The following is a 26,472-nucleotide window of genomic DNA, read 5'->3' as shown; positions in this document are numbered from 1 at the left end:
TAAACCTCTTTTAAAACGTGGGCAGTAGCTCGGCAGAACATTTGGAATGTCGAGTGTAACTTTGAAGAGAAAATTATTAATGAATATGTAAGTAGGTATAGATGAATAGACACATAACTACAATTACAGTAAAAGAGACAAACAAAACACTAACAACAACTATGAATTTAATTATTTTGACATAGTATGTAAATGAATTAATCAACATATGTAATTATGATAATCCAAAGTTGTGGTCATTCATGCATTCGATCTATGCGACTCGTGGACATTCTACCCCCTCGGTTGTATTCACTCGGCACAACAAATTGCGTAGTTTTGCTTCATAACGAACATTCCGATTATTAATGTCGGTCGTGGAACTGTGATTTGCAGACACCGAGAGTTGATCTCTATTCCGGGTGACTAATCTTGCATGATTTGCGATATTACGGTTTATTTCTTTTCCTAATTCCATGCAGAGCATTTCGGAGGCCGTAAAAGAAACAGGTGCGGTCACGCTTTGGCCTACCACCACCTTTATAAAACACGACTAGAAATGAATGTGTATGCGCCACGTTACAAGGCACTTTGGCGGGCTGTCCTGTGCGTTGGGGTCGCCACTATTGTTTGCGCAGCGTGACGTCATGGGGATCTTATAACGTTGGTATTCACTACACTTGCAAAGAATTTCTGCCGCAAGCGTTATGGAAATGACACTTACATAATTAAGATTGATTTAGCTCTTTTAAAATGGAGTGCGCCACAGAGCAGAATATTCGGGCTGTCATATTTTTGAAATGCTGCGCTGGTAATGATATGATAGCACTTTTATGTGTGGACTCATATTTTTCGGGGGTAGGCCCTATATGATTGAAGCTTGTGAAGCAAACTGTCTTTTATATGTTTATATTTTTTGTGTGAAAAAAAATCGAAAATTTATTTCCCCGATGAAGTTAACATGATGATGGCGGCCATTTTGAATTTCACTGAAATATCGGCATTAAAACGTAAGGTAAGGCCAGAGAAAATAAAGAAACCATACCCCTGAATCGCTGCTCCTACTTCTGTCGGTTTCGAATTTCTTTAAACCACGAAAAATATCCACAAACGCATCGTTTTCCGTTGTCTTATTAAGAAAATTTTATTCAACCTCGACCGTGAATTCCATAAGAGTGTCATTGTACTCGTGGATAAGTTGTTGCTTGCATGAGCTCTATGTAAACGATTGACAACAGTACGGCACCTTGCTGTTAACATTTGCTTGAAGAAATATAATATTTCCAGTTTCGAGACAAGGCCTACCTATAATAGACAATATGTAGGCGTCGTGAAAGAACCACGAGATCAAGTACAATTTACCAGAGCCCCCTCTTGGGCCATGCTATGTTGCCCTCTCCAGTCCGTATTTTGATCCCTGGGTAGCCCGGCTCAGCGGGAGCGGGTGTGGTGTTGCCAGTGAGGATAACATGTTTGGCATAGGATCGACCTATATAGCCAGACCACTGTGGGCACATCAGTGTATACGTGACAGCTGTGGAGTAATCCAGTGGGCTGCAGCTGTGTGAGGGAGAGGGATCTCCAATGACCACCATATCCGTTCAAAACTCTTCGCCTGGTCTAACAGGCTGTTACAATGCGTTTTCTCCTGAAAAGTTTGTTCGTTATATCCATCCCAGGAGTGCGTGAACGTTACACGTTTATAACAGAGCTCGACTTTGTGCGCTATACCTCCGTGTTGGTAACACTTTCAGTTTCACGACAAAGACAAAACGATACTGAATAGAGATACAAATCTTGAAGTAGTCAACAGCTTTTCGGTTATAATTACTTCAAATTCAAGTTTGAGTCACATTTCAAAGATTATCGGCATATTTGTGCATAATAATAGATGTCAACTCATAAACTATCAGTGATAGTACCACGTCCCCGTTTTGAGCAATTAATGTCACAGGATGTTTTTTTGCACTGCGACGTATCAACAGCGCAGTGCAGCTTATCAACACGGCTGGTATGAACTGAAAATGTGTAAACTTAATTCAAGTATAATTCGCTTTATAGTGACCGCAGCGCATGCTTCACAAACTTTAGAACAATTGATATCGATATTCTCCGTGATTCTACACAAATTGCGCATGGATAAAAATGTTATAAAAAAATCAAAAGATACGGTATCACTCATTCAAATAACAACAGAATCACAGCTGAATCTGAATGCGATGCGTGTATCGAGCACACAACCGATTTACTTGTCATCGAAAATTAACCTTCAATGTCTTATTTCATTCCAATGAAAAATAATCTTTTTCAGACAAACTTTTTGATTAGGCGTCGGGGGCATCGATATTCGGACTCTCAAACTTTTACAAGACTCTTTTGGTCTCCCACTTATAGGGGCTCATTTAAAATATTGTGGAAATATAAAAGCTTTCGCCAGCTCAATTTCAGAACAAAAATTCTACGTTTGGCCTATATTTTTCCCATTGTGTGAACACAGGGATGGAAGCCATTTTGAATTTCGATCGTCGGTAAATGGTAGGCGATTTGTTTCTGTAGTCCCAAATTTTGTATTATGACCCCTTGTTCTTATTATTGATTTCGAGTTGAGCAGAAGTGTTAAGTTTTTCAATTTCGAGGCGCGTACTAAAGTGTGACTGCGTCACGGTTGATTTCCGATACCAGTACCACGTGACTGAGAATAAAGTACGTCACGGCTGATAGGCTAACGCAATGGATTGTCTGTTCATTTCCATTGTTTAGGCCTGAAAAAATAAGGAAATTCAATTTTGCTTGTGTAGTTCTCCATTGTATAGTCACGACAAGGGATCATTTTTTTAAATATCAGGAACAGATTGAAAGATTGTGTCGTGCAAGGGTGATCAGCAAGCTCCAACCTCGGAGCACTAATAAACAAACAGAATATTCAAGTCTATGCTAGCAATCGATATCCGTTAAAGTTCTGATTAGGGAAAGGGGTAGGGAGAGGTATGTGGAAAATCACTAGCACCCGACCCCCTTGCTCATTGTTTCTCTCTCCAAAAGACATTGGAATTTTTCTGACCTTTGAATTCAAGGAAATCTGAAGTGAAATCACTATATATACCATCAATCATGAGTGTACAGTTCTGACGGGTGACGTGTAAAATTATCAACAACTTTGCATTCTCTGGCTCCTAAACTCATGTGACCTTTGAAGGACCTCACGTGACACGGTTCAAATATACAGGCCGGAGTGGATCGCATTTGCAATCTAAATTCCCGTTAAATGGATTGACCCCATTGGAATTCAGAGAGGCGTTCCCATTATATATATGGACGATTACCAACTCTGTTGTGACAATGACTAAAAACGTGCACAACTTCATTTTTTGTCATTTCCTGGTAGATATTACCGTATGGCCTGTGACCTGGTGGACGACAAGATTTGGGGTTTCCAAGTCAAACGTTACGTTACCCGCACGCTCCAAACATACAGTGGGGTGAAGAGGGTATATACTATGTATACACAAGGTCTCTGCCTCAACCTGTGTTTGACAGGGCTGAGTGTTAACGGTTATAGGCCTCCCACCCATTGCACACACTCCTGCTGGCCACTCAGAGGTATTCTGCTTGATGCTTAGTGGTCATCTATGACGTCACATGTTACTGGATGGAATAACAGAATAACAACGGCCGCAGGAGTTGCCATTTTGAATGTACATTTTTCTTGGTTGCTATGAGACGAAAAACTTGGCAACGGAGGTATTTGCATATTCAGTGGACCGTTTCACGCCACTGTAAGGTCAGCTAACTTAGCGGGGGCGCACTTGCCCGCGCTCTTTCGAACTTAGTAACGGACTTTCCCCCCAAAACTGCAAGATGCACAAGGGTTTTTTTAGAGGGAGGGGCAGATTCGGGGCAAAGAGGGAAAATCCGGCATGGTTAAGAAAATCGATTGCACACAACACAGAACAATGTTACAACGTACTTGCACACTCAGAAAATTACCACGAAGGCAAAGATATTCATATAAAATCTGTTGTTTTTTATTACAAAATCAACAGTGAAAATGGTCTAAGTGAAATATCCACTTTACAAAAGGACGATAAAAATGAAATAAATTACTTGAACGTATGTGAAAAATGCATTGTTCATTTTCCAGTTAAAATATCAATGAAACGAAAATAACTGCGCAAAATGAACAAATAACAGTATATACAATTCTTTTTCCAATTTTCGTCTTCCGTCGATTTTCTAGTGTCACTAAGTAAGTGTCCTTCCGTTGAAGACGACGGTTAACTACACATGAACTGAAACAAGTTTCCAATTCAAGATGCTAAGGTCCGAGTGTACTTTACCGCTACAAAATATATACAAAATGCATATAGTATTTATATATCCATCTGGTACTTAAAACATGTCTCTATATAGTTCTATTTACTTCTTTGCGGCCTTCTTGGCCTTCTTTTGCTTTACAGGTTTCTTCGCCGCCGCCTTCTTCGGTTTTGCCGCCTTTGGCTTGGCTGCCTTCTTCTTTGGTTTAGCTGCTGCTGCCTTCTTGGGTTTCTTGGCCTTCTTCTTCTTGTCGGCTGGTTTCTTTGCCTTGGGTTTCTTTGCCTTGGGCTTCTTAGCCTTGGTGGCCTTCTTTGCTGGTTTCTTTGCTTTGGGCTTCTTGGGCTTCTTGGCAACCTTCTTCCTCTCGCCGATGCGGAAGCTGCCTGATGCACCCTTGCCCTTGGTGTGTTTCAGTTGGCCACTGGTTTCCATACGTTTGAGTGCCAGCTTGAGATGGACATTGGCAACTTTGGGATCGCCGACTTTGTAGTTAGCGACGACGTATTTCAGAATGGCCTGACGTGAAGAACCACCACGCTCTTTCAGTGCTTCGATGGCCTTGACGATCATCTCGCTGTATTTGGGATGAGCAGCTGGTGCCTTTGGCTTTCTTGGCTTCTTAGCCTTAGCCTGCTTGGCGGGAGCGGCTGGAGCTGGAGCTGCGGCATCTGCCATAATGAAAGTTTCGATACACCTTTCGACGATTGGTTGGAGACGAATGAATCAGATTGAAGTGACGCTGAGTACGCTGCACTAATAAATAGACTCATTGCGAACGTCGGAGAGAGCACCAAAACAAACTCATACAGTTGACACGAAAATGGCCGCTACAGTGAAGCGATGTGCTTGTTACTACATTTACACAAGAATATTCCGTAACAAGCCTGTTTTCACCAGGGAATTTTTGCGCCATTCTGGAGATGAGAAAGTTGGCTTTCTTCTGACACAAAGCTCAACGCTTGGCGTTGCTTCTTCGCAGAGATCGGTTAATTTTTTTTCGAATATGTCGTTACAGAGAAACACGTCCCTCTAATTCAAGACGTGGTATTTCTTTAATGGGGCTTGCGGTATGTAAAATATTATATCTGCCAAAAGGTCTGATATATCCTCTTTACACTTGGAGTGGGTGCCCATTTTATTGTGTTTCCGCATTATTTTGGCAACATGATCAAAATAGGATAACAAGCACATCTTTCCTCGGCCCGCCATCTTGCATCTCCTCAGTATTCCGCCAAAAACACAAAATTCTTTTTAAGGGCCGATTTTTCATCAAAACAACATAGACTGAACGAAATGTGCATTTTCTACACTTGAAAATGGTTGTAAGATATGCCAGATCGGTTTTTTCTACGATTTTAAACTGCAAAAATTTGCTTGTCAATAATGAGATTCATGGACAAGCTACGTCAATTTTTTCCAAGGGACCTCGGCGTAAGCATTTGCCAAAAATCGTTTGGGGGCTACATATCAACTTTATTTCAGGCAAAAATATTCTACTCTATAAGGAATCAACGTTTACATATCATGTACAATTTGCAGGTCACAGAACTCACTAAAAGTCTCAAAAACGTTATTTTATGCACAGAATCGGTTTGCATTCACACTGTTTGTTTGCGTCGTCGTCATCAAACCCTTCTCTTCCTGTTGGCTCGTAAAGTATTTTTGTTCTCTTTTTGGAACTTGTGAGCACTGAATTCGACAAAATACATCCCAGATGTGATACACATGTCAGAATTTACTCAAATCCTGCAACTCGACAACTTTAGGTTGATAGAAGCGGAGTAAACCTCAATTTATTGGGACTGGCCGCGAAGCCCCAAGCCAGCAGCTCGCCATATTGAAGAGAAAAATTTCTATACCTTTGACCCTAACAACTCTCCTCTCACTTACTTTTTGTGACTTTTGGCGCAAAGAAACGTACTTTAACCTTGATAAAACCATGGATATCGCTTTATTTCATCGTTGTTTATAACTTAAGTCAGAAAGAAAGATTTTGTATGACTTATATCCTAAATTTTCAAGACATTTCTGTCCGTGAACTGACAAGGCGTTGCCTGGTGTAGCGTCACTGAGCAAAAGCTTTTGTGATTGCGTCGTACGGCACTGGCGACCGAACTTCGCCTTTTTGCGTAAAAGCCCCGCAACATTTTCCCAAATTGACCTTCAACTTGAGTAAATGTTTGCACCTTGTATGCTACTGTGACTCGTGTATGAAGAATAAGTGAAAAATAGTGGTGGTTTCCAGGAAAAAATTGGTCGCCTAGCTTAGCACAATACACCATGACACTAGCAGCCATGTCAGCTCAACCACAATCAACTCGGTCAGATCATATTTCTCGTTCGGGAACATATTCAAGATTTAAAACAATTCTTTATTTTTTCCAGTCACACAATATGTATATTAGTGGAGACTTTTTAAATACTGATAATATTGAAAGACCCAAGCTATGAGCTTAATATTTTATTTACGACGGCGTTTGCGGAAAATTCCACCTACATGTATTCGCTGAACAGACGCGACGCCAGTGTACGTAACAACCGCTAATCACACTGCCATTTTGATGGTCGTCCAAAATGTGCAAACGTGTAACCAGAGGACTTCTTGTCACAATAAATATAGCGCATTTGAAAAACCAAAGCATGTTATTTGGACAGTCCTCCGTCCATTTTGAAGACTGGGATTGATTTTCGCGGGTTTTCCTAATAAACAACGGCGCAGAAACGCACGCAGGGGAAAGGGCGCTATATTTTAATGAAGCTATTGACCGAATTGTAAGGGGTTTGTTTGTGGATAGTGTTGGCTGACCGGAATGTAGCCTCGAATGATAGGTCGCTTCCGCACCGGGACTCCGTGTTATAACGTAAACCCCATTAACACTCTAAAATTTATTTACAGTGCGGTTACATGCTAATTACTTGAACTTAACCGCAAGGTGAAGAATGTCCTGGTGGTATAACATCTTTGAGTTCGTGGACGGGGACGCGGACGCGCGCGTCACCAAATACAGACGGCGTTCAAGTAGGGTCTACACGACTGGACTATGCGACGCTGTCTAGAGAACTTGAAATGTCTGAACAAATTGCAATCACGCGAGGCAGTAAAGTTCGCTTGTGGTGAAAATTATACACTTTTACTTAAAATCAAAGCATGTCGTTTCCAGTTCCGCAGCACATCAAATGAGAATTTATTCTTCCATTTGCAAGCAGTTAGGTTTACTACATTGCTTTTGTTACAACAGTATACGGTCTTTGTTCGGCGCTTTTGGTGAACTTTCATTGCAAGTGCTGGTCTGATTGTCATTGTCAAGATACTTTAGTAGCATCAAAGTAAGATTACACAATTTGGTGTTGATCTCTCGATAAGAGTTAGACAAACCAAGTGAAAGTTTGTGCGAGTACTTGGCTGTTACATGACTGGAGATGAAAGAATGATGCTGACAACACGGACTAACCCGAACTGGAGTGGATATTATATTCGTGGGTCATACTGCACGCAACAGTCGCACAATATCCTGGTTTGTTTTTCGCGACGTTCATATATACTTCTTAAGTGAAACTATGTGGCAGACGAACTTCCATCCCAAATCTTGGCATCGTCCTTAAGGAAACAAAGAGTTTTAAAAACTTATCATTTCATGGATAAAATCGATGTTTCAAAAAACAACGTCTAGCTGACGCGTTCCAAATGTAATCATCATATAACAAAAACTGGTGTTCGATTGTATGTGTATAAGCTTACATGAGAGAGAGAGAGAGAGAGAGAGAGAGAGAGAGAGAGAGAGAGAGAGAGAGAGAGAGAGATGTTGAATTGCATGTGTATACATGAGTTCAATTGTAAGCTTATGTGTCTACATGAGAGTGAGTGAGTTTGTGTGCATGTGTGTGTGTTCCATTGTATGTGTATACATGAGACAGACAAACAGACAGAGAGCTGTCTGCCACACACCACTGCATTCCTTGCAGTCTGACCTTTTCACGGTAGGGGCGGGGCACATCAAACATTTCCCCATAGGCAAAAATGTTTAATGAACGCCCACCTATGCCATCATTTTACGGCCACTGATGATATGAGAGTTGGGACAACCATATCAAACGTGAAGTTGGCTATCGTAAAACGATTAAGTGAGGTGTTAGATCAACATATGGTGTCGTGACGGCGACTCACCAAAATATCACCAGGAAAGAGGAATACATATCATAATTGACATGGGATTCCAATCGATTTCGATATGAGTACATGTTGTGATGCAGAAACTTCCTTTTTCATCGATCAATCATTTATTTATTTATTTATTGCTTGGGAGAACTACCATAGTAGAATCGGAATATCTCACAATCTGCATAGGAGATATGCTTTGATTCAGAAGAGAAGTACTCAACGTCGAGATGGCATAATACAACGTGGTACACATTTAGCAATTCCTTTATAAATTTGCTCCAATATCGTTAGCAGTATGCCACAGAAATCACTGCAAATAAGTAAAGTTTTGTTGAACGGATCGTTCAGTTCAAATGATGTCTAAAAGTTACTTGGACCTCGAATGGCAAAAGTATCTCACTGGTTTTAGAAAAAAATAAGTTGAGGGATGCAGACTATAAATCGTGTGCTCACAAAAGTGCATATTTTGAAAGCAGATCTAAACAAGAAATTTTGGGGGGACAAGCCATTGGCTTTGTTGTACATCGTAGAGCAGACTTCAATATTAAAGATAGAGAGTCTGCAAAACTTGCAAATAACTGATCTGTTGACATCTTACCGTATCTTATAAAATGATTATCCTAGCTTGATTAAGCAGATAACTATCCTTCAAGCATCCTTACCCGGGGCATCGCCAAGTCACTTGCCAAATGAAATGAACAAGGCCTATGAGGATACGATACACTCTGACCTAGCCAGAATTAAAACTTTCAAAAGTATAGGCAAGTTCAAATATGAAGAAATCTTCTCAGCGTTGACAATATCACATAGTACCATGCCAGAATGCTGTTCAAGATGGTGTATGTTGCAATCTGTCGCCGTTGTGAATCCAATTGTCCTTATTTACTAATAAAGTGGAAAATGTGACCATGTAAGGCTTATTCTGATGTAGTACACATGGTTGAGATGATCTTTCTTGCGGTTGTCTAGCATCATTACTGGCCTACAAAAGTAACATACGATACTTTCATTGTGGTGTTCTGTTTGGTATTAAAGTCAGTATGACCTGATGTCTATAGAAACCTTTATGATTAAGCAATACGCCAGCAACCAAGCTCAGAAATAATTTCTAGAAACAAAAAATTGATTTACCTGCAAGTTACGACTGTCTGTATTCAACTTTTTGCTTGAACATATGAAACCGAGTTCGGGAGTTGTTGGAAAAGTTGGCTGCTATATCAAATGCCACTCAACGGAGGAAATTGGGCGAAAAGTTCATAAAAAGAAAGCAGAAGAAGAAACCCACAGAAACGGAATCGAAGATTGCGCAGCAACTTTGCAAGAGTTTCATGGTAGATATTGTCTATGACAATTGTCTAGGCCTACGGAATTACTGGAAGATACCATAGCATAGATTGATTCAGCTTCTGAACACGTCAAAAATTGGGTCTCCAAACATCGGCCCCTCCATCACTCGTACCCTTTAATAGTCACCGTGACGCCTTTTACCCGTTCGACAAACAATCGTCGGCTGACATTTAGCACTGTCATGTTGCTGATTAGAAGGTCCGTCTGATATTACTGCAACGAACTGAAAAACTTGATCGAGTGAGGGGTGTTATCCTCCCGGGGTTATCCTACATGCATACCGAATGGGCTCCTTCACCGCACGATCCGATGACAAACGTGTTAAAGTGGATTGCACTCGTAACAAATATTTAAGCTTTCATAGGGAGAACGTGGAGAAATGTCGTGAAATTACCATTATCGCGGACAAGTGTTCTTCGTTAGGCATGTATCGCATGTCACTGCACGTGAATGCAGACCGTAAACTCAGCGAAACACGGCCATCCACTGGAGTCTCCTCGCAACAACTTGCCTTAGATTAGAAGTCCTTCCGGAAGGAGAAGCTGTACATTATAACATATTCAAAACGATAGCGAAATCAGAGGACAACGCCATGTGTTTCAGACCATACGAACAAGTTCACGACCATGGGAGATCTTCGCAAGAGCACAGGCGTACGGAATGTTTCCTAGATCGTCGTCGGATGGGAAGTGACGGACACTGCATGCACCGTGAGGCCGAAGGCCGAACCTCGGTACTGTAATGTTATACAGTACCGAGGTTCGGCCTTCGGCCTCACGGTGCATGCAGTGTCCGTCACTTCCCATCCGACGACGATCTAGGAAACATTCCGTACGCCTGTGCGCAAGAGCGGACATTTTGTAGCAACATGCGCCGTTTGACTGCGGTTGCAGAATCAAAACATCCGGTTGGGGGAAGCCTGCTACGTCATTTATGTAAAAGAGGACAAGAGACTTGTGACTGCGCAATGTCAGTTTGGGTACCTTTAACTTATTTGAAAGAAAGCCAAACTTTTAAAATAGATTTCATGTCGACAATATGCAATTGTTTTATTGTCTATGAAATATGATAGTTATTTATGTTTGCTCTTAATGAAATTATAGTATACTTTTCTGTTATGTTTGGTGATGCGGCCAATATCTCTAACTGTGGTAAGTTATGCTTCTTTGATAATCTACGCTGTCTTGAGAGGTTGTAGTCAAAGAAAGTAAAAAAAAAACTTATTGGTAGCTCATGTCAGAGAACTACACCGCTGAGTGTAACGAGAGGCAGGGGTTTCACCAGACGCGAGGGCAGGGATTTGCCTTGAAAACATCCCAAGTTGTACGCCGTCTGGGTAGTGTGACTGACTGAACTGACGACAGTGATGAGAAGATCGTGAAGTACAAACAACTTGGCGCGCAAAGCAAAGTTACACAGTGAGTACCGTGTGTGCGCTCCGTGGTGAGGGCGCTGAGCGGATGGCGTTGTGTTCATCCGCTCATGGAAATTCTACCATACTACAAAAGTTCAAATTATAGGAACCGATTTTATTTTTTTCTGCTTTTTATACGTTATTTGAAAGTGAACTTTTCAAAATTTATTTCGTCATATTTCGACGTATTTCAATCGGACATCGACAGCTGGGCAGCTGCGAGGATCCGCATGATGTTGACGAAAGCGTGCACACACAGGCATTGTCGTCAAAAATGACAAATGACAGTTGTACTGATCGGAAATAATTTCCCACCAATATGCTTCAGGATTTCGTATAATTTTTGTGGTGTTTTTTGTCTTAACTTATATTTAAAATTTAGAAAAAAAAATCATACCAGTCAAAAATGAAATATTACAAAATGCTGTATAGCATTACTGCTTTTCAATATATTGACTGTGAACACAAAACTTAACTGACTTATTAATGAATGTACAAGAAAATCTTCTTAAAACTGTAACACTGGGTAAATTTAGTGTACTTTTTTCCATTCAGTTGTTTTAATGTGACCCAGTTGTTTTTATGGACAGTGCTGAAATGTGAATGTAAAATTTTCACGCAGGGTGAAAAAAAATCCAAATGCTTTTGACCTTGCAGCCTGATGCCAGTCTTTCATTCGTGGTTAAGTGAATCGCCCATGAATGACCTTATTCATTGTCCCTACCTTTTCCGTATTGACAAAATTCAATCAGCACCTTAAAAACAACTCTTTGTGTTGAAGAAACAGCATCCAACTCATTACGCTTTTTGTAATTAATGTATTGAAAAGTTTGAAAGCATATGTCTGACCAGCTCAGATTACGTTTAGCACTTCCAAACCAATAGTTTGCCAGTCCAAGGTTAGATAAAGGCATCACTTTTACTTTTCTTCCTTACCAAGGTTAAACCACAATATTAGTTATTTTATTTTAATAATACAATGAATTTGTTAGGTGAAATTGTCAAGTTCGGTTAAAAGCAGTAAATTTAGAACAGGAAAAATATCGTAGGAATGTTCGCATATTTTTTTGCCTTTAGCTTTTATCCTGTCAAGTTCACATGTTACCATTAGATCAAGTTGATCAAAACTGATGAAACAATTAACACACTGACTTTTAACAGTGACCTCAACAGCTTAAGGCCCTTTCAAGCATAGATATTTTAAACAAATTTTTCACTAATACACCTGTAGGTGAAAATACTTGTAGGTTTTCGCTCAATAGCTCACAATACATTTATTTACTGACTTGGCAGATAGGGAAGCAATAAGCTTAGCAGGATAAGAGAGATAGATTCAAAACATTTGTAAGTTCAGTTGATAAAGTCTCTGAATAGCAATAATTGCAAATGACATCATTTTTCTTTCATTAATATGCAAAACAATATTTGTCTGCATTTTCAGTTACAATGGATACTAAAAATCACACTAATTTATGGGTCAGACTACAAGCTGCAACAACAGCCACGCATGCAACAATAAAATTTGTCCGAATTTCAAGCAGTAGTGTCTGATGTCGTACACGTTCAGCTATATTAGTAACAATCCTGAAATAGCGATCAGTGCCATTACTGATGTTTTCAAAGAAAAAATAATATTCCCTTCAGGGTAACAACAGCTATAACTTTTGTTAACTTCTCGTAATTATGTCCATAAAGTATGTTTACTGGCATTGTTATCATAAATATTTTGAATTGACTTTAACCTTTTTTATCAGGCAAGAGCTTTTCAAGGAACAGAGCAAGTTTCACTTGTTGAGTATTCTAAGAGGGAATCTTGTCAAGATGATCTCTATGCACACTGTCATTGACAGTAGCGGATACGATGTGGAGAGTGATGGCGAAACTCATGAAAATGGAAAGAATGCAGGGATGGGTGGCAGCGACGGCTTGCCATTGTTAGATCTGCCTCAGAGTTTGGAAGATGTGAGTATACCTAGTTAGTAATTTCAGTCAGAGATTTTTTTTGTTTCTTATCGAATCCAACTCTGCAGCCATCATAAATTTCAAATGTGTTGTTGGATATTTAGTCCTTCTGAGGCCAGGTCCTAGTCATCTCTCAGGTCAAGTTTGTGAAAACCAGTCAAGCAATAATATATATGATATAATGTATTCAAACTGACTGATAAATTCAAGATCCCTTAAAAACAAATTCAACATGATTTCAGGTCGAATTTTCTTGCAAAATTTAAGGTAAGCGGAATAACTGATATTCACCAACTTGCCCTCAGAGTGATTATATTATATGTCACATACATATGTACCAAAACAGTAATCTGATCTGGTTACCTTGATATTTTAAGCTCGCTTTGAATTAAATGACCTGAGAGGGTTAGATTTTAGAATAAAGTTTATGGTAGTATATCTTGATCTCCATCATTACAATTCCTTAGGTTTGGTCTTCCCATATGAGCTTACTGAGATTTAAATGCTGTATTGCAGATTTACTTGATAAGCAAGCTGTGATCTGATCCAAAAATGTGTGCAGGAAAATAGGCCCATAGGTTTGCTTTGTTGACATTGTAATGCCAATGTACACTTGTTTTAAAGTGCATGACTATAGTTCAAGCTTTTAGGGGTAACATTACCAGCCGTGCACACAGGTCCATGTAATACCAGTCTTACATTAGAAATTAGTATTATATAAGGAACACATAGATCTAAGCTGTGTGTACATGATTGTCTTCCACATACTGTGGCTGTTCTACAGTGGTGTGAATGCTTCATAGATGAAATTTTCACAAGTACTGTTCTACAGGGAGTATGTGAACTTCAAAATGTACGTACATTGATACAAGTGTTAATATTTCTGTGAGCACAACGACTAGCAGACTGCAAGAACAACAGTCTAGCTATAAAAGATTCAACATTTGGTTTCCAAAAGTGCCTTGAAAATATACCAACAAGAAATGAATGAAATCAGAACTGAAGGTGTTGTCAGTAATTTGAGACAGTGAAAACGACAGTGCAAATAATGTTTTCAATTCTTTAAAGACACCTGCCGGCTATAGAAAAAATGGTTCTGGTCATTGCACTCTGAACAATACATTTCTATGTTAAAACAAATCCATCCACAGCAATGCCATGTTGGTCGAAATCAGTCCAGTTTGAGAGAAAATAATCAACTAGCTTTTCAGACACATCTACTGACTGCTGAACTCTGTTGCCAAAATATTTTTTTTCAATTTCAACGAATGCTTGTATGTATAATTAGACCCATAAATTATTCAAGGCCGGCCATGTTGTCCTTTTCAAAAACACTTTGGTATGTCGTATTTGCCTGTGTTTATAAGCATAATGGATTTGTGTCATAATATCTAAAGTTTCATCCAAGTTACTTACTTGGAGGAGTAAATCAAACAGAAAATTTCAAGATAGTTTGTAATTTCCTTCTGATTTTCCTTTCCAATTTTACTTTACAAAATCTTCTGAACTCTGCACCAAAGTCACACAAATCAATGCATGTGCACAGTTGCTGGCAATATTTCAAAACTGGACAGGTGTTAGATACAGATTGCAAATCCCTTAACAATACAGTAGTTCTCCAACTTTTGAATGATTGAAACCAACCTGGAAAGGGATTTTTGAACCCTTACTCTGCCAAGTTCATACTTCACCTTCGGTTGGTTTAAACCAGTGAGGCATAACATGTCCCATATGCTGCATTTTAACAAAGACTTTAACATTTCATGGCCTCTGAAAACATATAGATAAAATACTACATAAAACATGATTTTTTACTGACTAAATCCATACCAATACCAAGTAGGTGAGAATATTTTTAATGTTTTGCTCAATACTGCTTTTCATTTCCTTGGTAAATCATGGGGAAGTGATAGACCTGGAAGGCTAAGGGTTAATTCTGTCAAGGGACAATTAGTTCAAGTTCCCCATGGTAGTCAACAATTCAAGTTAATATGTGAATTAACTGCTTTGCAACAACAAGTACTGAATGTACAGATACACTAATTGTGTGTGGACCAGTTCTTGTGGACACAGTGCAGCCACTTTCTCTTAACAAAATGAACACAGTCACTATCTTCCCAGCTGTGACCTCAGCAAATCAAAGAATTGGAGGGTAACTATACCATATCAATCACAAGCAGTATATTGTTAATGAATTATTTGCTTGATTAATAGTACATGTATGGTGATTCATATTATGTTATTTGAATACCAGGATAGGTCATAATATTCTTTAATCTGTTTATTGAGAGTTGAGAGAAGTGAACTGATCATTATTATCTAAAGTTTTAGGGTAGATTGTACCAGCGAGAAATCATAAACAGCCAACAAACAGGCCACATAATGTGCATTGTGAACAGGTTCATGATGGTCAAAAATCTCTTTATTACAAGAAACCAACATTTCCTGTGATGACTTTTCCCCCATGCAGTCACTGCTTCAGTTTCATAGATTTGAAAGAGTAACTTTCAGTGATGAAACCTATAGATTATTAAATCTTGTGAGTCTGTTTGTATTGGTGCATGATAAGCTTGGGCTCGGTACAGTACAGCCAATGGCGTACATCCTAATGCTATGCCAGATGCTCGGTCAGACCTGCATCTATAGACTGTCCACAGTCCATTGTGCCTTCATCGTCTAAACCACTGCCATAGCCAGTGTCATGGGCAAGTGCCATAGAATACTGTAGGTATGAATTCAGTGCTTTTTACCCATACGTGGCTGAATGCTGAAGGCATGAGGGGAGTGCCAGAAAGGCACGACCTCTGATCAAAAATGTGACTCTGCTATACGAAGGGAAAGTAAAAGGTCAAAATGGCACAGACAGCTGTCGACAGTCTAACCTGCATCCTCTGCAGAAACACACATCCTGCATGGCAGCTAGATCTGTGCATCATCGGTAAACTCAACAGCACAACATACATGAATGGGCTTGGTTTGTGTCTGCAGACACAAACCCTACCATTCATGTATGTTGTGTTTAATAGTTAATTATGGCTCTGACCTGTCTGCACATGTGGTCACCCCTTGTCCACCTCGGCTCATTTACCATGAATTAGACAAAGGCAAAGAAAAACAAGATCTGGATAACAAGCTTCATTGTATTTGTCAGCTTTGGATGTAATTGTACGCGAGCTACAGAATTACCTAATGTGCTTAAACACTGTATTTTTGTTGTTTTTCTTCCAACGATAAAATCTGAAACCTTTTGAGCAAAAGCTGTCTTTATTCAGTTGTAGAAGTTGATATTTTTTTATCCCACTTGAAATCTTCAAGCAAAAAAACTTGAAACAGTCATTTAAAAGTCATTGAAACCTATTTGGCTCAAATACTACTTTAGGGTGTCTTTGCTAAGTTTTTGGGTCATGGATTGATGTTGAGTACAATGATACAGAGGTTTTTGAACCCCCGTACCATTCCTGATGTTGCTGAATAAAATATCATTAATATACCGACAAGAATAACCCCAAAGATACAGACTGGGAACCCCAAGAAAATTTTCCAGGGACACTGGCCTTATAAAAGCATTTATTGTGTGTCTCAGTCTATTTTTGCAATTATTGTTTCTTTCAAATTGAAATGCACTAGCCAATGTAGATGCTATTTCAGGTTCCTAACATCTTTTGCAGCAATTTTGGTTTGTCTCTTTGCAGCTGATATTTCCACCATATATGCATATATGTGCATGAACTCTTTCTCAAACATATTTGATTTCTCATGTCCATCCCATACTGCTGTGGGAGTCACAAGATAACAATGGACAAATTCAAAGTTGAAAAGCCGTTTCGAAAATGCTGCTCTATGAGAACTACATGCACTGTGATTGCATAGTGGCTGCCTGAAACAATAAACCTTTTGTTATAGCATTGTTGGTCAGTGTCCGTACAGAAAGGATCAGATTTAACCCTTTCACCACCATGGTTTGGTCCAAACCCATTGTTGTCAATGATTAATATGGACCTGAATACAGGGAATCGGGGGTGACAAGGTTAATAATCATGTAGCGTTCGTATTAATTTTAATAAGTATGCATAAAATACGCAAATATTATATGAAGCTGTATGGAGGCAGAAATATTCTAGAGCATTAAAGCCTAACATTTGATTTGATCATGCAAGTCTAGCTGAACATTACCTGTACAAGTGTAATACTACCCAGACATACATCTCGCTATAAGGATAACAACGTGGCATAAAATTAGTTTTTAATTAAAATCACGAAATATTATGAAAATTTACAGATGTATGCCACAGCTGCTCACACTAGTTCGGTTTTTGTAACTTTCTCACTAGGAAGCACATATTCAAATTCAGCATTACTGGAAGTCAGCTATGGGAAAATGTACCCCATGCTTCGATCATGTCTGTAGGTCTCACACCCATCATATTTTGCACTACACATGCTCAGTGGTGGCCTAAGCATAAATGTTACCGGGGTCCCCTTTGATATCAATGCAGTCAGGTCAGGGGACAGCACAACTGATCAGGGTTCCCAAATCATTTCACAATGTTCCCCAACATCAGAAAAACACTGCTTGGTGCAGGCTAGCCACAAGTCACAAGTGTGCTGGTCTATGACACTGTAACTAAGTTTTAATACCAACTAAAAAGGCAAACAGTCAACCTTCTGCTCAATTGAATGTATTCAGTAACCATATTATAGAGTTGTTTGTTTCACAAGAAGCTTTTACATGCTCCTAATATATAAATGCATAAAATGTTTACCATTCTTTTGAAGCTATTTGTACCATTATTGAGATAATGCCATTCCAGACTATAATGGCCACAGAATGAGATTTGTTGATCAACTTCAGATTACGCTGAGCTGATGGTCTCTACTACAACTGTGTGAATTTGGCATAAATGTTAATAATCATTCAGGATTCCAATTAGTTGGGTAATTTTGTAAGTACACAATAATGACAGAAATATTACCTTTTTATCCATAATATTCATAATCATAAATATATCAGTAAGGCCAAAAAAAAAAAAGAAATGTTTCTGGTCAGGTCTCCCTTTAAAAAAGGTGCGGCGACGCGCATTTTATTTTTTTTTATTTTTATTTTTTTTTCCCCTCAATGGAGGGAGGAGGTCAGTTTTACAGTTTTATCAATATAGTCACATATATACTGTTCATGTAGTCACTGATCATGCCCCCCAACAGAATTTTCTCTTTCTCTTCAGCCATTTTGGTTTTAGTGTCAGCCACGGCCGCGGCCACAAACAGAAAAAAAAAGGGTGACGCGCTGTTGTTCAGTGACGCGCGCGCTGACCAGAAACATTTCTTTTTCTTTTTTTGGCCTAACATGATTTTTTTTACACTTTTGTTATGACTAATAATGCCTTGTGGCCCTGTGGGGTTTCCAAACTTTTTCACAAACAGTCAACACATCATCATTGATAGGCGCAGGGAAGGGTGTTTACAAACTGTTTATTCCAATTTTAATACAGATAAGAAAAAGTCTCAGCGGTTTAAGAAACCAGTCCAAACTTCATGAATGGCAGGTCACTTCATCCGGTATCTGGCTAAAAATGAACTAACTTTGCAATGAAAGGAAAAACTTCTTTGCTTTGGAAGTACTAAAGTAACTAGTAGGTATATTGTCTCCCTATCACAGACATTTTTGCCGGGTTGGATTGCTGTACATGCATTGCAAGTTTCAACCACTGCCCTCTGGTGGCCAGTAAGAGAATAGCATTCAGCAGCCAAACACCACCAATTAGTACATGAACAATGGTTAAAATAGATCTCTAGTATAGGAAAATATCACAGAGTGGCTTGCTCTAACCTATCAGAAAATACTTTATTTCAAAATCAGCTTTTTTTTTTCTATATCGCAAAATATTTGTATGTATAGGTCACTGTGATACATTTTTGCAACACACCCCTGCAGTATTTTATTCGGCTGTTTCAGTGTCACTTGCGGAGCATGTTGCTGACTTTGTTCTGTTGTCTTCCATCATGCTCAGCAATCATTCTGTAGACTTGCCAGAATTTCATGACAGTTGAAGAGATAGTTCGATATCATATTTGTACTTTAAATTGTACTTGATATGCATAGCACTGCTGTACTTGTGCATCTAGAAATTAGTACTGTAATTCACAGTGTCACTGCTATTGGAAGTATAGTCCTGAATAATACTGGACTCTGTCTTCCTAACGGTAGTAATTTACCTGTGCTAGGGTGCCATTCGTAATACATACCGTACATATAAATAAAGCCACCTGGGCTAATGTTGAACTGTAATATGACTTGGTTTGAACCCAGTTGTCTTTTGGTCTTCCTGAAGAAGATTAACAACGTTTGCTGTGGACAAGTAAAGTGTACCTAGAAAACTTAAGATCATGAACTCCTTGTTAATCTTTTGACTCAGAGTGCTTCAATTAAAGTAATTTTTTGCATTAACCTTGGAAGGTGGCATTTAAAACCAATTTTTGAAATCGTAGCATTGATGACACACAGGTGAAAATGTATTGCAATGAGTGATAAATTGTGGCCTTGAGCAACAATTTTACTTTAAAGTAGAATTTCAGATGGTGTAACATCATTTTCTGATGAAAAATGATTTTACTATGAGTATCATTTACAGGCCTTTTAGGCATAGGTGAGAGTTGTCATTCTGTTATAATACACCCTGTCAAAAAGAAAATGAAAAATGATAGACGAGATGTGCATTAAGTTTTTAAATCTTCTCTTCATCAGCATGCTAAATTGTTTGTTTTTAAACATGCATATTTCAAGCTGATGCAAAATGTTACTTAAATGGCATCTTCTGTTGATCAGCTATATAGTTTGATATCAGAATGAATTAAAAGTATGAAATCTAACTCCGCAGTGACTTTTTAGTATCGTAACAACCTCAAACACCAGAGGGCGTTTTCCCCATGTTTCTCCTAATTTCCCCTCACCAATCCCTTTTCTAATTGACACATGCCAGTGCCAAACTCCCCAGCTGACCACAGAGCCTATGCCTGCCTAATGCATTGTGCACTCTAGCTTTCAGGATTGTTTTAACATTTTGACGGAATTTACAAATTATTGAAACTTTCCTGAGTTGGCAGAGCAAGATTAGCTGCGTCGCCTGTAACCATATATGCAATTAAGTGAAAAGTTTCGCGAGTTGAAAGAGAATGCTTTCAGCCAAATCGTGGGCACATCACACAGGCATAGAGGGAACAAAAAGTTGCATCTCAGTCCTTCAGAAATCAGGCCTTTAGTTCTGCTGCCCCCGCCTTATGGAATGAGTTTCCACAGTGACTATAAAAATAAAAAACTACATATCCCTCAATATTTTCAAAAAGAAGCTGAAAACTGACCTTTGAGGCTTGCATATAGCCTGTGTCCCAGCTTTTCATTCTGTTTTAAGCTTATAGTTTGTTGATTTTTTAGCCATAATTCTATCTTTAGTTGCATTTTTCCTTTTCCAGCCAAGTTTTGTTTTATTTTATTTTCGTTTGAAGTTTTTCCTTTTTATCCCTTTTAATGATCATATCTTTTTATTGCTGCCGTCTTTATTTTTGTGAAGTGCCTTTTGAGAACTCTTGTGGACATACGGTGCCATATACTTAAGTGTTTAATTATTATTGTGAGTATTATTTCTGTCTAAGACAAGATAGTCCATTAGAATTTCAATGTGATCTCAAAAAAATTCCTTAATATGAACTTTGATAATGCATCAGAACCACTTGAGACAATCAATGTAGTATTGCATGCAAATTAAGGGTTTGAATACATGTTGCATATTTCTGGTGTATGATTTGTAGGTTAAAATTACAGAACAACATGCCGCTTGAATCTTTAACTGTTATTAACACCGCAAATTTTCAGGTATTCCCCTATTTTTGCATGAGTAATAAAAAAACTTTTGATTTTGAGGGAAATATTTTGGTTTCCCTTCAAGGAAATTTCAGCTCATTGTGTTTGCTTTTTCACACATTGGCTTTGGTTTAACAATTCCACATGTGACGATGACTACTAGGTCAATTGTATGAAAATGTAATACTTTCCACAAAGCACGGCATGCGGAAAATCCATTGAGATTCTGGGGAGAGATAACTGCTTGTCACTTACCCATCATGACAGTATTGATTTATGGCACAGGACCATTCCATTTTGTGCAAAGGAGGGGATGCAGCCTGTCTTGATCTAATCAGTGAGCATCCCGCGGTGGGCCGTCCCCTCAGAAGCTGTTTCAATCACCTGATTGTCGGAGTTGGAATGCCCCAGAGGGTGTTCGGAAGGGGGAATAAGAAATGAGCTGATTATCCAATTATTCAGTCACAGGATATTTTTCTTTCCCCGGAAAGCATAACGGGAAAAAGAGCCGCGTAATGTTAATTGTGCTGTGAGTTTTACGCATGTCAGGTCCAACCTTTAGATATCTGTGCGACTGTATCTATCATAAAGGCTAAACCATCACTGCCGGCAACTGCAACATGACATTTTTGGTTCAACTTTGTGTTTTGATGTATTTATAAATTCATTCCACCTCAATGATGTGTACATGTTTTCCATCCTCCGGCGGCGTTGGTTGCCATTTGATGAATCTTTGATATACCACGACGGACTGTCTGGCGATACCCTGGGAACTGAACTGAACTAAACTGGGAACTGTGATGATGCGACTGCCTGAATGCCCCGAAACCAACACAATGCTGGCACACAACAACGCACAGAGATGGAAGCCGCTCTTCGATCAGGTAAGTTCAAAAACAGCATCTTTTTCATTTCAATTGGAACCTGGTTCTATTCTGATTGCTTTAATTCTCCCCAGACATGTAAAAACATAGAGGCAATACATTTGTGCCATCCACATATCCATCAGCCCGTCAGAGATGGATTTCAAAGTGCACTACACAATTGCCTTATGTGAGATCTGCCTGATAGTTCCAAAGGCAGCTTGATTTCTGATAATCATAGTCTTTTAGGGTTTTACACTGCAGCTCTCACAGTAATATTCATTTCATTATTCTCTCATACAATGTTCAATGAGTTCTTTGTAAAGCAAAGAATATGACCATATAAACTTACAATTATTTTCCTTTGAAGATAACTCATGAATTATTGTCAGCTTCTTAATACCATTAAATATGAATCATGTTTTAATGCTGTTCTAAACTCTGTTGACTAAGTTACGCTGATTAAGTAGTAATGGATGGTATAAAAAGGAAAACAATGCCATTTCTCATAACTTGTTATTTCTGGATGATTCAAACTGTCTTCCTGTTGATTGTTTTCATTGCTTTAAATCTTTTCATGCGTTAATTGTTTTTGTTCAAGACAGGAATTCAGACTCCGACATCAAAACTTAATATGTATCCTTCACGCAATATTGCCCCCTTTTGCATACTTTGTGTCCAAAAGTGTGATTCATAGCTGTGGATGTATCTATCTCTTCCACGGTCTTCCAGCTAAAATCGTGACTCGAAATCTTCTGTAACTAGAAATTGAGCTATGCTGTGCGTTCAACAACATCGTTGTCATTGAGTGCTGGACGCTCAATTTTTTAATGTCCACCCACACTCATCTGGCATAAACACGTTTTAGTTTCAATCTCTTTAGTGCTCAGCCACTAATTGGCAACCATATTAAAAGGGGTATAATTATTTCAACACAACATTGCATGTTGCTAGTACAAGTTGGTTGATTGAGCTATGTGTTCGTATACTTTGGATGGGCTTTGAAACCCCTTGCACCAATGTCATATTGGCTCAAGCTGAGCTGTTATCAATGCAGATGATGACAAGTTACACATCAGTGTCAAAATTATGAATAAATGCTCTCAGGTTAAAACAAAACAACTATACACACATTGATTTAACCCTCATTAGCTGTAGCTTTTGATGTGCTTTCTAGCGTTTTATGAAGTTTTTTCTCTGTTCATAAAATGTATCAGCTTTTTACTTGACTCCTGAAAATCCTAAAAAAAAGTCTAGTAAAGTTTTCAACTAGTAAACATAACCTATTCCTGGCATGTGTACGATTCTAATGTTACTCTGTGGACGTCTGATCAGCTTAAAGGGAGGTGATCATCAGAACTGCACATGTGCGACTTTCTTGTTTACAAACAATGTATTTCATGCACTATATAGACACATCATGTCAACATAGCTGCCACATTTAAATTTTACAATGGACATTATGACAAACATGTTTTAACTTTCATCAATCGCTAACGTACGTTGGATACAGTGTTTACATCGGTTGTAAGGGTCCCTAGTGACCTTTGAGCATAGTTTCGATGACTGCCTCCCTTTAAGTTCCAACCAGAATTCTTTCAGTAACTATGACATCACATTTTGTACAGGAATGCATCAAGTTTGCAAGGTACTTGGTATTTCAAACACCAAGAAGAAGAAAATACCCTGTTTTGTTATAGCTATATTTTCCATGTAATGTAAAGTACATTCAGAGTGGTATAAGAGATTCCGATGATGAGAATGCTTTCAAATGCCAGCTAACAATATCCAGAAACATCTGCACAGACCAGATCATCAAAGCAGAAATTACAGCTCTCTCTCTCTCTCTGTGTACAATGATTGATCTTTGTAAATATTGGCTCCATCAATCACCATCACCAGTGTGCCATAGTGGAGTCACCCATCACAAGACTTGGCATCGTTACTACATTAAGAAAACATTACTTTTATTCATGGATTGGGAATTTCACCTGTTAAAGCTTAAGGCATCTTTACAAAATGCCAGCAAATGATCAATTTCCTGATATTTTAAGAGAGCAGATAGATTTCATCAAAATTGTTTGGTTTTGCCCTTTTTCTCTTTTCCAAATTATATTTACGGCAAGCTCAGCTGTAATCAGTCCAATTTTATTAATGGTCAATTTAGTGATTTTCATATTCTTGCAACTTTTTCATGAAAAAAAATGCATAATTATAATAAGTGCCAATCAGATTGAATGTTTTTATTGTGATTAAGAACCAATTTTTTATGAGGTAAACCATCCTAGCTACCTCTGCCATATTTCATGGTTCCACCAGCTGCTTCTGACCACTTCCAACACATCTGTGTTTGCATATCTCCACCCCCCCCCCCCCCCCCCCCCCCCCACATCTGGCCTACCTTTGGCACTTTTCCCACAAGTCTATGCACATGCATTGGGCCAGACCTCACTTCGTGAAAGTGTCTTTAGATTGGTCATTCGTGGCTGATCACATTTGTGGTTATAATACGCAATCTCATCATTAAGTTTATCAAATTTGAACCGTGTAGGAGTTACTACTATGCAAGCAATGTAATTGGAGTTGAATCTTGTGAAGTACAGCTAACCTAGAAACAGGGACTGTCTTTTAATTTTAATATTGTATTCTCAGTATAACCTTAATTTGCCAATACCTTGAAAAACCTTAAATTTTGTATCTTAAAATGTGCATCATTTATTATAGCCCTCCCCCTATTTTCAAGCAGAGGATGACATTCCCCCTTGTGAGGGAAACCTGGAGAAAAACCATGCCATGATGGTCATGTGCAATGTAGAATGTGATTGCTCATAGCTGATTTCTAGTCTGGACTAAAATTCTGTTGTCAACTGTAGATACACGTATATACAGTCTGTGTTGATAAGTTATGTGGTAATATATGCATTTGGCATTGTTTGGGGAATAAAACAAGAAACCATACCGGTATTTTATAAACGGGACAAAGGTAATGAAAAATGCATAAAAATTGACCAAAAATGGAGCTTTACAATTCTCTGTTCTGATGTAAAATGGCAATGTGCAGTTATATAGTTATGAGATACAAGCTATACTCACTTGAAATAAAACAAATCCATGGTTGCTAACTGAAATGTATTACATGACAATGAATCATTATTAATTTGTAATATGTACATTTCTGCAACGTGTGCAGTATGAATGAAATCATTGATTTATAGCTAAAGCCATCAAGTTACAATGTAAAAGTATAAAGGAATGTGGTCACGGATGCCCCATGGTTGGTGGTTGCCATGGTAATCAGATTGTCATCTGCATTGGGACAGTCACTATCCAATGGTACATGTAATTCATAATACATGTACACAAAAAGTGTACTGTTGTTTCTAAAAGCAATTCATCATTCAAAATATTGGATAGGTTTTCCAAGTCGGCAGTAATGCTGTGTACATCAAAGATGCCGAAATGGTTGTTGAAATTTTCTCACTGGATTACATCTTCTGTGCAGTAAAGATGTCATATATCCAATAATTCCTCATGAGCATGCATTTTGAAATCCCAAAATGTGTTCGGTTTCATGATTTAGGGGAAAAAAGAATCAAATTTCCGGTATACAGCTATTTCAACCGCCTCATGCCCAAAAGGCCAGATCAAGTTTGTGTCAAACCACATGATATACCAATCTCATCATGGAGATGACCTTTGACCCTTCAGGTGCTGTAACCTTCTCATCACCTGGGAATATTACTGCTAACAAAATTTAAAGTAGAATGTGCCTCGGGGACAGATACTCAGACTTTTATAAAAATTATTACAATATTTCATCTGTATGCTCTCAGTGTTGATTCATTTTGAAGCTTGTAACTTTAGAATGGTAAAAGTGGAGTTCAAATCTTATCAGTTTTGAAGTGTAATGCAAGCAGCTGGTTTAAAGAGTGGTTCAATTTGAACTTGTGTTAATTTCCAGTCAAGCCACTCATCTAAAAAGTTGATCTTTCTCTTCATATGTATTTTAACAGTAACATAATCACACCAATTCCCTGAAAATAGATGCCCATTAAATCACAATGGATAAGAATGGCTTTAAAACCATAGCAGTGAAAAGGTTAAACATTGTAATAAAACAATGCAATGTTAGCATTTTGTAGTCGTCTTTTTTAAAAACGGGGAATTCACATATTTGTTAATATTCTGCAGGGACTACACCTACCATCACAAGCAAACGTTCAGTTACATTTTAAACGTGCACCAAATTATTTCCTACAGCCTTATTTTTATTGTAAAACATATAACACTGATCAGAAACAATACCATGACTGTGTAAGATCTCTTTCTCTTATTTTTGAATAAAGTTGATAAAAGCTCTGTGCTCTCTTTGATTCAAGACACAATAAGAAATATGCCAACATTTCCCCATGGAGTCACTGTATTTTGCTCTTGTGGATTTTGTTTTCATTTACTGAACCAACTGGGACCAGATCATTACCGGAGGCTTTTGTAACTACGCATATCTCATTGACAACTTGCAGGCAAAATTTTTGAACAAAATAGTTAAATATATTTTCTTTAAAATTTTTTTCATTAA

General features: G+C 38.4%; 2 protein-coding genes across 3 annotated transcripts in view; one reads left to right on the top strand and one right to left on the bottom strand.

The window, feature by feature from the left end:
- Window positions 1–3,982: 3,982 nt before the first annotated feature.
- Window positions 3,983–10,441, bottom strand: LOC139151441 (histone H1-delta-like). The gene has a single exon (XM_070724250.1). The coding sequence runs from the start codon at window positions 4,966–4,968 to the stop codon at window positions 4,396–4,398; it is 573 nt and encodes a 190-aa protein (XP_070580351.1). The 5' UTR covers window positions 4,969–10,441; the 3' UTR covers window positions 3,983–4,395.
- Window positions 10,442–11,059: 618 nt separating this feature from the next.
- LOC139151440 (rhomboid-related protein 3-like) overlaps window positions 11,060–26,472 on the top strand; it is a 47,895-nt gene continuing 32,482 nt past the window's right edge. For both annotated transcript variants that reach the window (XM_070724247.1, XM_070724249.1), the window contains exons 1-3: window positions 11,060–11,217; window positions 12,968–13,175; window positions 21,891–21,914. In XM_070724247.1, coding sequence (XP_070580348.1) covers window positions 13,035–13,175; window positions 21,891–21,914 — 165 coding nt within the window. In that variant the 5' untranslated portion in view covers window positions 11,060–11,217; window positions 12,968–13,034. The remainder of the gene's footprint in view (window positions 11,218–12,967; window positions 13,176–21,890; window positions 21,915–26,472) is intronic.

Source organism: Ptychodera flava, chromosome 15, assembly GCF_041260155.1.
Source record: "Ptychodera flava strain L36383 chromosome 15, AS_Pfla_20210202, whole genome shotgun sequence".
NCBI lineage: Eukaryota > Metazoa > Hemichordata > Enteropneusta > Ptychoderidae > Ptychodera > Ptychodera flava.
Note: the sequence above shows the minus strand (reverse complement) of the source record. Positions and strands in the feature narration are given on the sequence as shown.